This window comes from Phlebotomus argentipes, unplaced genomic scaffold (genome assembly GCF_947086385.1).
Source record: "Phlebotomus argentipes unplaced genomic scaffold, Phlebotomus argentipes genome assembly scaffold_18, whole genome shotgun sequence".
In the NCBI taxonomy this organism is placed as follows: domain Eukaryota; kingdom Metazoa; phylum Arthropoda; class Insecta; order Diptera; family Psychodidae; genus Phlebotomus; species Phlebotomus argentipes.
In genome coordinates, this window is record NW_026776177.1 from 697,504 (window position 1) to 712,846 (window position 15,343).

Consider the following 15,343-nt stretch of genomic DNA (forward strand, 5'->3'; position numbering starts at 1 on the left):
TAAGTTTTTTGAGGTTATGTTAGATCTCAGCGCAATTTGCAGTATTTCGTGGTATCAAAGGCTGTTTATTGCATGAAAATACTTAATTCTGCCAATTACTAGCGATCTTCCCAACTTGAGTATAAGAATTGACTTGCTAGAATTCAAATTGATGAGTTACATAACCTCAAAAAGGATTATTGTGATTGTCTCTGTGTGAAAAATAAAAGAAATCCAAAGGATCTGGTTAATTTGTCAGCAAAACAAGCATTCAGCGAAGGAAAATTGTAAGTTTCTGAACACTTCCACTTCCTATAACACTTCCGCTGAGCTGTACACCACTTCTGACTGTATTTTCTCCCCCTTGCATTGGAGTCAATTTGTTGTAATTAATTTGCCATCGCGATGTTATGTAAGTTTTAAAATCAAATGGATATTGATTTCACGTGCTAAGCAGTGAGAAATCTAAAGGGCGCAGAAGGATAGTCATCTTCAGCACAGATCCACGTGTTCCATTAAAGAATTGCTCAATGATATTTCCTCATTTGTCTTCTCGGGAGACTTTCTAATGGTGTTTTTGGACGAAGCCTTGAAGTCAAAACTCTAATTTCCTATTGAAGGGGTCGATTGTGGTGCTTAAATGACTGACAATGCTACTTATAGTCATTCCTATTTGAACACTAATCGACACTCTCTTAGAAAATGGTCTGCAAAGAATCTCTGTGAGAAAAAAAAAACTCAGTAAACAGAACAGTAAGTAATCCTTACATCCGTTTATCACGTGCACAACGTATAGAGATGAACACAGCTTCAGTCCAGAGATCTTCTTTTGTTGGCGAGCTTTATTGTGGAATTTTTTTGCGATCATTTGAGAGTTGAGAATCGCGAAAATAAAGCAGCAAAAATGTACGGAAATTTTTTATGTAAAGGCGTCTTTCGGGAACGAGTTTTGGCACCTTAATTTAATACCATGAGATGGAGCAAAAATTATAATTCTTATAAATACCACTAAAGCGAGAACTTTGACTTTATCTCGAAGCTGATTAGTCCGGATTCTCCACACGGAGAATGCAAAGTGTAAAATCATCCGCTTCAGACAATTGTGCCAATTACCTTATTCGATATCGTCACTCCAACTCATTAATTAGTGCCTCTCTAATTATTCAAATTTGCTGCAATTCAACGCTTGCAGTCAAATGCCTTCTATTTCCACTCGAATCTCATTTCACAATGAAGGTGGTTTCTTGCAAAGACTGTACAAAGATTGATTCACATTGCCATTGCACATATCATGTGACACCGTCAATGAAATCTTCATCTACATTTTTTCTTTCCTTCGCAATTGTCTTTGCAGCACGAAGAGGCGTCTCTTCTCCCCCACTGAGAATGCACGTGTGATTAGATCACCTGAGAATTGCATTTGAACACGTATTTTGGCTGGAAATTCAATGACTTCTTCCAATCTATGCGGAATGCATAAATGCCACAAAGCATCGAGTGTTTACAAACATTTTATTATTCATAACTCACCAACTTTGGGTGGGAATTTCATTGATAATAATACTTTTTTTCTGGTGGAATATTCACGATTTTTGCTGCCTCTCTTTATTCACCATCCGATTCAACCTCGGGCGAGAAACACGGTGAATTTTAATACTCTTGCGCACCTAATTTTAGATGGTTTAATTCTAACTGTTGCTGCAATGCTTGTTTCACTCCGCAAAACCTCAATAATATCGCACATTTAAGCCTTCATACCGTAAAAAAATGTGGAACAATCTTGTTAAAATATGACCAGAACAATTTCGTGATTCTTCTGTTTCTAATTTATTATATCTTTTCCCTTAAACTCTCTCTCTCCTAGAGGTCAAGATTTCTTGGGCGAATGACTTACAGAAAGCGCTCAAATATTTGATTTGTCTGCGACTGAAGATGAAGTAAATTGAGACTCTGCAGAATGGTCGTCTCGAGAAAACAGTTACCGTGAAGAAAAACCACGACATGATTTTGCAATTAAAGATGTCTCAAAGTAAATTTAGTGTTTAAAGTTGAAACGAGTTCAAGCCTTTCAGTTTATTGAGCTGAAATTAACACCGTCTTTCGCCAAGTTGCACGCAACCCACAATGCAATTGCGCACTTTTCTCACTTCTCATTCTCATTTCCCAGCGCCCAGCTGAACTCGTCAACGCCAGAGGCAATTTCATCGGTACTAATACCACTCGATATGGTCTCTCATCAACAGTATATATTTTCAGTATAAAATCCTAAGGCTTAGCAACAGAAATTACAGAGATTATCCTCCTCGTACGCTACAGAGCACCCAAATCGTTGTGACGCTTGATAGGAATCTGCCTAATGATGATCGTGCTGTTTGGCTGGATGGTGGTTCGTCCCAATGTGGGTGAGATTGAGATGGTCTGGACGCAATCACAGCTCACACTCCCGGATGCCGGGGGGACTTTTCGGGCAAATCCAGCCGATGCGCGCGCCCAAATGGTTCTAGCTGAGGTCTTGGCGATTATTGCTTGGAGTTCTTGCCACGGTGCCACCAGACGCCGATGAGTAGGGCCAGGAAGGTGGCCGTGAGCAGAAGTGAGCCGTATCTCAGGCCGATCTGGACAGCATTGGCACTGAAGGAACTGTGGAAGATCAGCGAGATGAGCTCATCCGAGAACTCGCCGGGAATGACTTCGAGCCAGAGAACTGGGAGAATGTCGCCCTCCTCCAGCGGATCAATGCCTGTGTGGAGGGAAATAGAAGACAATATATGAGAATACAGTTGAGAATCTCAAACCAAAAACCATCCACTCACCGGACACAAAGGTCGGCGAGAAAACCTCCACGTTGATCTGAAATCTCGAGGCGCCGTTGATGGGAAACGCGAGTCTGGGATGAATATCTGCGTACGTGACGTGCTTCTCAGGGTCAGGCTTCAGACCCACGATCTTGTCGTGGAGTCTCTCGTCGCCGGTGAAGAAGTGCGGGAAGGAGAGGTAAATGGGAGCTCCGTAGGCGCAAACTGAGGAGTTGAAGAGGCCCGACTTGGGACACTCGTCAATCGGCTTGTGGCAGTAACACTTGTTATCCTCATTTTCGCTGGGATGGGCAAACACATCGTCCGGCGCTCTGTATCGCCACGCTGGAATACCATCGAACAGCGTCACATCCTTCTCGTACTCCAGCGGGAATTTGCGACACATATCCTTGATGTACACCTCGAGTTTGTCCTTCTTCCGCAAGAAGTGCGGCGGAAACTGGGATCCATCAGTGCCACCCATGCGATTGCACTCATCACCAGCCCAGAAGTCCACCGTCTTCTTGCCATTGAGGCTGAGAATCACGGCCAATTGCCGAATGTCACCTTCGCCACTGTGAATTGTGAAGTTGTCCCAACTCGTGGCGTTTCTCTGCAAGAAATAGAAAAAATTATGATGATCAAAAATCTTCCCACGGCGCTGAGAGTCGAGAATCTCATACATTTATCAGGAGACCAAACTTTTCGAACGGCGGCTGTTCATCTATCGGAAGCATTGCCTTTGAAATGCTGATGAGACCATCCTCGTAGCCCCAGAGGAATTCATTCACTGGCAGGTTCTTGAAGACCGTGGATTGGGTGCTTTTTAGTGTTGCATCCAGAGCCATTTGCACAAACACATTTCTTCCCTTGATCTTCTTCATCGCCGTCAGCATTGGGATATTCGGCACGATCACATTGTCCATGTCCGATCCGGTGCTCATTTCCGGCAAGTACCTGTTGACCCGCTTCTCCTGTGACACAGAAAGCCAGAAATCAGACACAAATCCATCACAGTCAGATTCTAGAGCACAGCATTTCAATCCATCTCTTATCAGTTCCATGTCAGAGAGTCGCTCAAATATTGCATCTCAGATCACAATTCTATGCTTGCGTGCAAACATTCTTATCAGCCCAACTGTATTCGTCAATACGTCGTTTATTTTTGTACTATCAGTTACGGAATCGATACTCAATTTCTCTCCCCTGGGAGAGATTACGCGCGGGAAAGTTCATGAGAGAAATCTGCGAGATGCCAAACCAGAGCCAAGCCAAATTGATCAGGAAGTGAATTTTTTTTCCCTCCTGACCTCACTTGATCTTGAGATGATCTTTTCGCATCTTTGATATTTGAATGAGATCGCGCGCTTCTTGGCGGCAAATTTCGTGAGATCTTTGAACTTGACGCACGCAAAGTTGCTTCTCCGCTCAAGGAGTTCAGTCGCGATCTTGGAGAGTTCAATTGCCCGAAATATCACAAAACACACCTCAAAATATTGTATGCTTGTGCGACTTTGGAATTTGAGGAAATCAATATGCTTAATGATATCACAATTTGTCCCAAGAAAACCATACAGAGAAAATCACAAGGAAGGAATTCCTCTGCAAAATCATTGAAGAGCATCGTCAAGTGTTATGATATGATAATGCCAATCAGAGTTGACCATGAACTCAAATATAATCTATATCTTCGCGAGATTACTCCAAATCCCAACTGAATTGTTTCACACAACGAAGAGGAATTTTTCCTCTGCATTCGCATACAAATCAACAAAAAAAAAGACCTCTAAAGTGGGAATTATTGTTATTTTTTGTAACGGAAAATAAAGTAAACACGATTGAGAAAAGAAAGTTTCACTATTGAATGTGTTATGATGACATGTTATTGAAGATTAAAGCGTTAAAATCCAAGCTGTAAAAGAGCAATAAATTTTTACAGGGCCAAATAAACCATTATAATTGACTGTATTCTCAAGAATTGTGTAATTATGTTGCCTCGCTCTTGATTATCCCCAAAAAAAATCGATTAACTAATGACTAATTCGTAACTCCTTTTTTTCCTTTGGAACTCAGTAATAAGAATCCTTCCACGATGAGTTGAAACAAAGTAGACGAAATGGAAGACGGAATGGAAATTTGCATAAAATCTGATAATAAATGAACAAATACTGATGGCTCAAATAAGTAGATTGACTGGTTTTCAATCGTTTAAACAACGCTTTTTTCCTTCTTTCTGGCAAATAATGACTTCTCGTGAACAATTCGCGGTCCGCGTGTGAAATGATTTCCACCCAACATTATCACTTTGACGCCTTATCACTTGAGCAAACTACTCCAAACTGTTTTGCTACAAGCGACACCATTAAAGTGCTACTGAATAGAGAATTTAGCCTTAAAGCATCAATGGAAAGCCACACAAAATCTCACCCTGTACGATATCGTGTTGTTCCCATTGAAGACAATGTGTTCTTTGGTGAGTTTCTCGTAGTAAACATATGGGCCAACTTCCTCCACATGAAGCTTCTTATCGGTGCCAACCAAGAAGCGATCCACATTTGTGTAGTTGAAGACATACACCTTCAAGTAGCTGTGCAGAGGAGGATTTGCCCACCACTCGGCGGCAAGTGTGTTTTCCTTTAAGACTAGTCTCTGCGGAAGGAAGATCAGCATGAGTTAATCGCCATTAATGGCAAAATTGCCACGATGACACTCACAGATATAAGTGTGTCATTGTAGATTTCCGTAAACCACATGATGAAGAGTCCTGTGGCACTTATCACAAGGCCCATTAAGAGTAGAACAATTGCTGCAAGATAAATTAAAATGCAAAGATCATCCACTGACAGTATGTAAATCGATTTTATCTCAACGCGAGCGTCCGAAGGCTAAGGATTTATGGTAATATCACACTGATGATGTGCACTTAATTTCCTCTACAGCTATTCTCACACGCGGCGCGTCTCCTCAATTTTCCCTCATTGCGCATCTGCAATTAATGCAGTCACTGGAAAACTGATAGAAATCTACAAGCTTCAGACTCTGTCTCAATAATATGCTGATTCTCAAGTCAACGCTGACATGCAAAGTGATGCAAACTGTTGAAATTTCCGAAATTTACCAGAAAAAGCCTCTTATCGTTTTTCCGCATTATCACAGCTTTGATTAATTAATTTGGGATGGTATAATATGGAAAACGATTATGTTTTAATTATAATGAGCACCATTCCTGTTATCGCTGGATTGTTAAGTCACTGCAAGCGCGCGATAATCAACCATTTATCGCGTTGTTCAATTCCCTGGTGCAATAAAAGTCAAAAAGGAAACAGTCTCGCGTGGAAAAAAGCCTCTTTTTTTTCGGGGTGGTGGGAAAAATTTGTTGTTGAGAAGAAAGAGAGTAATTGGACTTTATCTTCGATTGGAAAACATTTACAGAAGTCTGTCCATGACGAGATATCTTCTCCTCTGTCTTGCAAAACTGTTTACACTCATAGATAGTGGGCAAAATGTTCATTGTTTGTCGAGGAGAAAAATCTCACAATATCACTTTCAATGTCTCTTGAAGTGCTGAGCAATGCACTTTTCACAAGTAGCGTAATTTGTATTTTTTTTTTCTTTCTCTTTACAATGTGTTCACCACATTTTGCGCCCCGTTTAGATCACAAAGGATTGCTAGATGGGGGTAATTAAGTTAATATATGTCGTAATCAACTGTGACTCTCCAAGAATTTTCACATCAGCATCAGAAAAATCCACCAAGGGGGAGATAATACTGCTAAACAATGCACTTCAAGACAGTCAAACATGCATTTTACTTATTACTTCTTCTTTTTCTGGACTTTATAGAATTTTCCCACCGTCTAAAGTATCATAACCTCAAATTTAGGACTTTTTGATCTAAAAAGACGCTATTTTTCACTTGTGTGACTCTGATAAATTACAGAGAAACACTGTTTAAGAAATATTTGAAGTTTACAGTGGATATTTTGATGTGATTTTTTTTGCAATTGTTCTTTTAGATAAACTTCAGAACATAACCTAAAAATTACCTATTTGAGAACTTTTAAATGCAAATCTGGGGAAAAATAATTCGCTATAAATCCACAATGAGCTCAAATTTGCCATTTTAGAGTAGAAAATCAATCAAACAGGTCTTAAAATAGACAATTTTCTATCCCAAAACAATATTTTAGAGGTTATGTTCAATCATTCGTGATCAACATTTGATCACGAACCCTGAACTTTGCTAAAGAATATGAATTATTTTAATTGGAATGACTGAATTGGTGTTTCCCGATGTTATTTAGTCACTAAATTTTGCTTAAAATTAGTTACATAACCTAAAAAACAATTAGATTTTTTTTATCGTAGAAAATATTGTAAAAATTTTCAAAGTCTTGCGCTAAATTGCTTTGAAAGTAGTTCTTGAGCGCTTCAAATTGCAAAGATTCAAGCACTTTCACTTCTTAACACTTCTGCTGACTATAATATCTCCCCCTTGAAGTCCACTGAAATCTGCGATCGACATTGAGACACACATTAGCTTCGCATTGACGGAAGCTAATATTGTTATCGTAAATTCATCGTGTTGCATATTCATTCAGCAATAATTAATAAATTGTGGGCTTGACTCACTCCTGAACTGGATTGACTATTTCACTCGAGACTGGCCTGAAGGCTCTCATTTAATCTGACAATTCTAGAATTCTGCTCTCAATGTGCTTTGCAGTGAATGAAATACTTGAGAAAATATATTATTTATTTATTAACTTTGCTATCGACGAGACTATTGCAATGCAAATTCTCGTGATTTCTTGGAACACATAAAAAGCCTATAAAATATTCTCCGTTCACAACGTTCATGGACTATATAATTACGCATTGTAAATATTTTTCAAGGAATCACACATAAGAAAATAGGTGGAAATAATGCGAAAAATAATACTTTCATTAAGTTTTATGATTCGTCAATCAAATCATAGTGTTTTCCATCCAAAATAAATCACTAAACATAACTAATTTCTATCAGTTTCCGCTCGGAAAAAAACCATCTCTCGCATTCAATGAAATTTCCCTATCAGTCTGTCTTTAGAGGAAGTATTATAAAACATCTTTTATGACAAGTCACAATCACTTCTCTATTCCTCTGTTTCCCAGAATCAGTCAATATGGGGAAAAATCTCAGCACGATAAGACGCCAAGAAACTTCTGTCTATGTTTTCGTGTCCTTTTTTGCCGCTGATCTCTTTCCTCGGTGGCTTCTACGAAAAAAAAACCTCTGGTCGCTATCGGTGTTTTTAAAACTTGAACTCAACAAAGATAGGTCACACCAAGGGTCACAGCGTCAGCGATAAGGCCTCAATGATCGAGAGTTGGTCCCGAAGCTGCGTCGTGAGCAAGTCAAGTCGCGGGTTGATCGTCAAAAAATTTAGCTCAATACGCAAATTCTCAGAACGTCTTAGAAGTTGACTTTTCTTCCGCAAAAAATCCGTCCAGATTGGCGTGAGAATTTCCGCATTTAATAAACTCACCTAAGAGTGTGATTCTCTTCTTTTTGGATTCGCTAGCTTTGCTTTCGCTCTTCGACGAGCTGCCGAAGATGTCGAGGAGGGTGTCCAGGAAGGTCTTCTTCTTCTCCACCACCGGCGTGAACTGGTACGTGGCGGTGCTGGGGACAACGTGGTCCTTGGACGGGGACTGCAGCATGCGCTCCTCCTCGTCCCGATTCACGGGTGTCTCCTTCTCCTCCATCTCTCTGCGGATTGTGGGCGCGAAGATGCGTGTGAGGAAAGGCACTTCCGCGGGCTGAAAGCAATCTCTTTGGCACAAACTCTAACTCTACAGCGGCTCTCGAGGCATCCCTCGTCCCTAGAAAACTGCCCAGGCGCGCGTCTCCTGGCGAGAATCACAGAGTGACTGCTTCGCGATGCGGACTACAACTGAGATTCCCGAGAGCGGACTCGCTCTCCCATGAGATTGGGATGGAGGCGCCTTATCGCATGCCACATGGAGGGAGAGTCACAGTAACGAGTAGCGCCTGATAGCGGCCAGGAGATGATGAACTTGGTGCGTACCACTTTCGATATCACAACATTGGATAAACAGGCGAACTCTCGTGGGTTATCACACTCGTAGTATTGCACATGTTTGGCCAAGAGCGGCAGATTTGCCCAAGATAGCAGATTGCAGAAATTCTACTTTAATCCCAAACACTTTCCCATCTGAATCATGTGGAGAAATCAACGCTGAAATGCACTCGCCACTGATAAGGCCTTTCTTTTCGCAATCACACTCGAAGCAGGGCGTGACAGTGTGTGAATTTCCTGCACGGAAAATTTGATATGGACTTTGGAATTCTAAGAATGTCAAAAACAGAGTTTTTTTTTCTTCTTTCAAAACATCTGCGAAAACACCCACAATATTTCACCACCCAAGTCAAATTTCTAAATATAAAGAAAATTCTCCGCAGCAGGAAAATCCTTCCTCTCTCGGCGGGTGATAAGAAGAAACTGTGTTGACACGGGTTTTGTGTTCTAATATAGAAATCAATCTTGCATGCTTGCAAGTGTGATAAAATTGCACCTGTGCAATAATTACCTGTCATTTCCATTAACTAGCAATTCCCGCTCGCCTCCGCACGCACTTAGCATGTGTTTACGTGTTGCAGCGTCTGGAGGTTCGCGCTATCAGTCGAGATCTTCTCAGGTGATCCCTTTTGGGAAGCTGATCAAACCAGAACAATTCACAATTAAAGCGTTCTTCTCCGTTTTGCCGCATTTACCCGACTTTAACTGCCAGTGAATACGCTCAATTACCAGCTAATGATATTTTATTAACTGAGATGAGTAGGTGTTTATTTTACATATTTGCATTTTCTTTCAGAATTTCCCATGGTAGCATTTCGTGGGCGGTTTTCTAACAGTGAAAAGACCTTGATCAATTTGAAAATGTGTCCCAAAAGAGCGGGAACGACACCTTTGCCATCTACTGGAAAAAAAGTGAGTGACTGACTTGGAGGATTGAATGCACTGGAAAAAATCACACAAAAACTCGCTTCAAAAGCACTTTATTCGAGCCAAATCTATGGTTTCTATCATGTTTTCTAAACACATTCTCACTGCATATGGTTTATACCCTAATTGGCTATAAATAAGGGTGGTTTTTAGTACATTTTCACTCGTTGGAAGTGGAACTTTCTTTTCCCACGCATTGACAGTGTGCCGCCGCCATGATTTCTCGACTCACAATTCCTGAGCTCAGAAAGTAAATTTTTTTTTGGCAGAAATGTCGTGCAGAGATATTTCGTGAAAAACTCCCCCAAATTCCCCGTGAAATACTCCCCCAGGGATGAATGAGGGCGACAGAAGACTGAGTGGAGCCCTCGAGGGCGACGACACGGACAATCCGTACAAATTCAAGTGGTTCATGTCGCTAACGAGGCGAAAGAAGGGAAAGCAGTGCAACAAAGAGAACCAAAGTGACTTTGAGGGCCTCCCGGAAGTCCTGGGTGACGCCCCAACGCGCCCCGAGGCGCCCTACCACAGCACCAACATCTTCTACACGCTCCGGAAGCGCTTCAAGAGGCGCTTCTCGCGCTCCCGCAAGAGCTACTCGCTGCCCACTTTCGAGCCGGGGCCCCTGGAGCCCGCGCTGCCGCGGCCAGCGCCGGAAGCGGCCGCGGACACATCTGTGATAGCCGGCAGCGACACCGTCTCCTCGCCGCCGGAGCCCGAGGGCGCCGAGAGCCTCGCCGAGCGCACCAGCAACATCTACGTGAACATGAACGAGGTGCGCGACAAGGTGATGAGCAACGAGCGCCTCGTCCTGGCCAAGTACGGCTGGTATTGGGGCCCGCTGTCGCGCAATGCCGCCCAGAAGCGGCTCACGTCGCAGCTGAACGGCTCCTTCCTGCTGCGCGACTCGCAGACGGACAAGTATCAGTTCACGCTGAGCTTCCGGAGCGCCGGATGCACACTCCACAGCCGGATCGACTACAGGAATGGATACTGGTGAGTGCCCAAGTGCTGATAGCGATTGGCCTCGATTGCGGAGAAATGATAAGAGCGATAAGAGGGCTTGCCAAGGAAGGCTAGAAGACATTCAGCCGAATCTCTAACCCACAATTCTCCATTCTCAAACTGGAAAACTAGTCTTTTGTCACACTGATAAGACACTAATAATAATAACATCTTGAGAACTGACCTATCAAACTGGATCCAATTTGAGGAGACTGTATCACAAAGGAGCCCCCAATTGTTACGCATCATTCGACGCAATCGATATTTTGATCTACTTTAAGTGACCCGCAGAAGCCACACTTTCGCGATTCTCCAGGCCAATAAGTCACGCTGTGTTTTCTTCAAAACAGGCACATCGAGTCCGATCGCTACAAGTCCATCGTCGACCTGATCGAGGACACCATGCGCAAGTCCAAGAACGGCGTCTTCTGCTACGTGAAGACCAGCTCGGAGATGCTGCCCCCATTCCCCGTGCGCCTCACAATTCCCGTCAATCGCTTCTACGAGGTGACGTCGCTGCAGCACCTCTGCCGCTTCATCATCCGCCAGAAGATCAATCTCAACAATGTGGAGCAGCTGCCGCTGCCCAGCAAGCTCAAAGACTACATCCGCGAGAACTTCTATGAGAACTTGTAACAATTGCTCTATAATGTTTTACTTCTCTAATTTATCGCCTTATCGCGCCGCCGCCCCCATTCCGGGAGGAGACTCTTCGGGGGGCGCGCGCGCGCGTGCAGAAAAGATGGCCAGACAGTGGCTGAATAAACATTTAACGGTTTACACAGAGTCACTTTTGCACTTCACAACAATTCCTCCTCACTATCGCCGGTAATTCAATCCCAGCATGTTTTTGCCCTGCAAGAGAGAAAGGAGAAAACGTTGAGATGAAGAGCAAATAAGCACCGAAAAGTTCACATGCATTCAATGAAGTTTGTAATTTTGAAACCGATTCGGAAGATAATTTACTGTAATTAAAACGGGAACTCTATTGGTGTGCTTCTCAGCACGCAATCTTTCATCAATCTCTTCACTTCTCAATCAAATCTTTCCATGTTTTGCGCGGAATGCAGGAAAATGTGTGGACTTTTTCGCGGGAAATGCCTGTGATTGTTAAACATCTTTTTTTTTCTGGTCAATTACTTGAGTCAATAGTGCGAATAATTGCCGATCAATTGCAGCCAAATTGACTCACCGTCTCGAAAGCGGACGTGATGGCTTTCTGCATGTGACTCTTCGCCTCGTCGGACTGCGTGAAGAAGGAGTGCAGGAACACAGCGTCCTCCATGCGTCTCTCCAGGAACTTCCAAGTGTTCTGATGATCCACCGACTTGTCCTGCAGCATGTACAACTCTGTGATCTTGATGATCCCCGCCACGCCCACGCGTCTCGTGTACCAGGTAATCTGCCAGGACGAAAGGACACGCGCGGGATTAGCGAACACAGCACAAATCCAGAAAATAAAGTGACTCACATTCACAGCTTTGTCGCCTGAGTAGTAGCAAATATCATCGGCAAGAGTGAGGAGATTGGCCAGAGCCTTGGGCGCATTCTGCGGCAGAGAGAGAATCCCGATGGCCTGCGGCCATGTGGAGAGGAACGGCTGCAGCATCCTCAGGCGCGTCTCGATGGCACGACAGACGAATTGAGTGGGATTCGGCACCTTCTCCACGCCTTCCGTCTCCTTGCGCAGCCACTCCACCAGCCTGGCATTGCAGTCCGAGTAGAAATACTGAATAAGCTCAACGCCACCGTCCGGGAACATCCCGTGCGCCACGCCCGGAAAGCCCGCGCTCTCGGCACCCTTCGTGATAGCCTCTCGCGTCCATCCCTCGCTCGTGGCGAATTGCAGGGCAGCCTTCAGGATCTCACCGCGAACTCTCTCCTCCTCGGGATTTTCCGTGGCCTCCGGCGAGGGATTCACCTGATCCTGGGCCTCCTGAGCGCGGTGAGTCTCCTCAAATTGCGCCTCGCGAGCCTCTTCGCGCGCCCGGAAGTCATCTATGGTGGAGGAGGGAGGTTTGACGGTGTTCTGACTAGAGAAGTGTCTCCGAGGGAGAATCTGCAACTTCCTGACCGCCGGAACACAGGTCGGTGGGAAGGACGTCGACGGCACCAATATCCGAGAGAAGAAATTACCTGAAAGGTCGCATTTATTAGAATTCGGGGACATTCTTCAGGCACTCGTGCACCCTCGCCAGGACACTCTCGATCACATCGAGCTTCATCAGGGAATTGTTCATCACGTAGAGCTTCTGATCGCGCGTGAGCTTGGGCAGCCGCTCGCCCACAACATCCACCGAGATCTTCTCCGACAGCTCCTCATCCTCACAGTTGACAATCTTCGTGCGCTCCGCCTCGTAGTGCACTCTGCCCAGATCCATGCTCTGGCGAATGAAGTGCAGATAGTTCTCCTGCAGATCCGGCACGAGATCCCAGAAGGAGGTGCGATTCTCGTGATCTCTGAGCGCCAGAAAGCGGATTGTGTTGAGACAGGCGATGATCGCTTCCGCCTCCTGGACGAGATCCGTGGCTTCCTTGTCCTTGAGCGTGGTCAAGTGTCGCTTCATGATGCGCAGGAATCTCTCCTGAACCGCAAAGCGATTCTCATCCCTGGACAGAATTTCCGCCACGAAGTCTTTGAACTGTGTCGTGAGAAAGCCTCTGAGATTGCTGGAATTGCTGCTGTACTTTTCAAAGAGCTTCTCAATGATCAAAAATCTTCCCTCGTCGTCAAATTTCACCAAATATCCCTTAAAGGCGGCGATTGAAGTCTTCCGGATCTCCTCGGAAGTTGAGAAAATCATCAAATTCGTCACACCAAGGCAGAGATTCGCGTGAATCTGCAATTCCAGTTGACTGGAGGACAAAGTCTCCAACTCCAGATTCGCCAGAATGACTTGCAGCAGTTCCACAGCCTTCATTTTCACCTCCTCGAGATCACTCTCGAGCGAGGGCGTGATGAGGTACAGCATAATCTCGAATATGTAGACCGGAGAGTAGATCCGAGGGCTTTGGGCGGGGATTTGCCGGCCCACAAACACAGCGTAGAAGAAGATGAAGAGACTTGAGGTGGGAATGATGTTGTCGCTGAGGAAAATACTGCAGTTTTTGCCCTCCTTCTGCTTCAGCCAACGAAATCGCTCCTCAATCCACGGCAGGATGCAAAAGGGATCGCCTCCCAGGAGAGCTGTGATGCTATCCACCAGGAATCCCGAGCACTGTCTTGAGTAAGTGTTGATGGGCTTCTCCTCGGCCTTCAGATGGAGCCTGGCAAAGGAGTTTCCCAGCAACTTCATCAGGAACTTCAGGAGAACTCCTCGCCGAGTGTTGACGGGAAAATTAGCCGACTTGAGCAGTGGAATCTTGAGAAATTCATCCCTAATGGGCTCCAGAAACAGCGTCAGAGTGACATAGTTGGTGAGGAAGCGCGTTGTGTTCTTCTCGTTCTCCAGCAATTTCTGTCTCTCCTCCGCATAAGGCTCTCGGGAATCGTCTGCCAGCGGCAACTTCTCCACATATCCATACACAGCCTCGAAAGCGTGATCAATGGAGAGAATCTTGTTCTCCGGAAGCCGCAAAATGCACACTTGCAGCGACTTCAGGGCGCTTCTGAACTGATTGTCATCCTCGCAAGCCTCCACGACGGCCAGGATCTCCAGGAGCACCTCCTGCGGACTCGCCACATTCGTCACCGTCTTCAGGATGTCCTCGCAGGCTTGGTACAGCTGGGGATTCGCCTCGAAAGTGGCGGTTTTGAGGAAGCCCGCCAGCACAGCAATGGTGTCGTAGCAGTTGCTCTTGAGGCACGCGTGGAAGCGATTATCCGCCGTCACCTCCAGCGCCTCCTTCACCCGTCCATTGGTCAGGTGCTGCAGCAGACAATCCGCCAGACTGGTGTCCAGTTCAGGTGGTATTTCACTCATTTCAGCGGACTTTTGCGGCGTACTTTCCACCCACGAGAAAATGCGACGCAGAACTGTCACAGTGGCGTTTCTGTCCCAATCAATTTCACACTTTTCCAACCAAAAACACAGCTAATAGCTAACGGTGGAGTGCTCAGCAGATGCCCAGGAGTGTCAGGGAGTAGGGTAGAGGGAGGAGGACTTACCAGTATTCTTAATAAGGCGAAATTTAGCGATTTTTTCCAGTGCCATGACGTCCGAACAGCATGCAAACACTCCAAAATTTGAGCAACTGAGAACTGCGCCGAGTCGATTTCAGGCGGCGAGAGATGCAATTTTGTGCAATAATCGCAATAATGTTCCGTTCTGGGCTTTTGATTGTCGAATTGTGGCTTCTTATTGTGCTCGATTGAGAATTCAGGTTTAGGAATACCGCTGAGCATTGTAAGAAATCCTATATTTAGATAACGATCCGGATAACAGTGAAAGAAGAGAATTTTTGCACTCAGCCTTGAAAGTCATTTATACAAAATAATTCAATAAATCCACGAATTAATCTCAAATAATAAGATATATTTTCAAAGATATATCCTTGACTTGCTGAATTGCAAGGATTTCAAGCCTGCAAGACGATTTTTTTAATCTTCCCTTC

General features: G+C 44.6%; 2 protein-coding genes across 2 annotated transcripts; one reads left to right on the forward strand and one right to left on the reverse strand.

Annotated features, from left to right (window-relative positions):
- Window positions 1–2,205: 2,205 nt before the first annotated feature.
- Window positions 2,206–14,874, reverse strand: LOC132260689 (uncharacterized). The gene is made up of 11 exons (XM_059758972.1): window positions 12,958–14,874; window positions 11,982–12,818; window positions 11,119–11,371; window positions 10,974–11,001; window positions 10,245–10,860; window positions 8,303–8,603; window positions 5,489–5,580; window positions 5,202–5,423; window positions 3,458–3,748; window positions 2,793–3,387; window positions 2,206–2,719 (listed from the first exon to the last, which is right to left on the reverse strand). The coding sequence occupies exons 1-11, from the start codon at window positions 14,710–14,712 to the stop codon at window positions 2,499–2,501; spliced, it is 5,211 nt and encodes a 1,736-aa protein (XP_059614955.1). The 5' UTR covers window positions 14,713–14,874; the 3' UTR covers window positions 2,206–2,498.
- Window positions 9,893–11,604, forward strand: LOC132259989 (suppressor of cytokine signaling 6). Its single transcript, XM_059757869.1, has 2 exons — window positions 9,893–10,780; window positions 11,140–11,604. Exons 1-2 carry the CDS (start codon window positions 10,119–10,121, stop codon window positions 11,423–11,425), a joined length of 948 nt encoding a protein of 315 aa, XP_059613852.1. The 5' UTR covers window positions 9,893–10,118; the 3' UTR covers window positions 11,426–11,604.
- Window positions 14,875–15,343: the final 469 nt, after the last annotated feature.

Excerpts from the sequence above, each read along its gene's own strand:
- LOC132259989 (XM_059757869.1), top strand. The coding sequence starts at position 10,119 with ATGAATGAGGGCGACAGAAGACTGAGTGGAGCCCTCGAGGGCGACGAC. Across the intron at positions 10,781-11,139 it reads GACTACAGGAATGGATACTG|GCACATCGAGTCCGATCGCT; the intron begins GTGAGTGCCCAA and ends TCTTCAAAACAG.
- LOC132260689 (XM_059758972.1), bottom strand. The coding sequence starts at position 14,712 with ATGAGTGAAATACCACCTGAACTGGACACCAGTCTGGCGGATTGTCTG. Across the intron at positions 11,002-11,118 it reads TGTTTTGAAGAAAACACAGC|TCTCCTCAAATTGGATCCAG; the intron begins GTGACTTATTGG and ends TTTGTGATACAG. Across the intron at positions 5,581-8,302 it reads GAAGAGAATCACACTCTTAG|CAATTGTTCTACTCTTAATG; the intron begins GTGAGTTTATTA and ends TTTATCTTGCAG.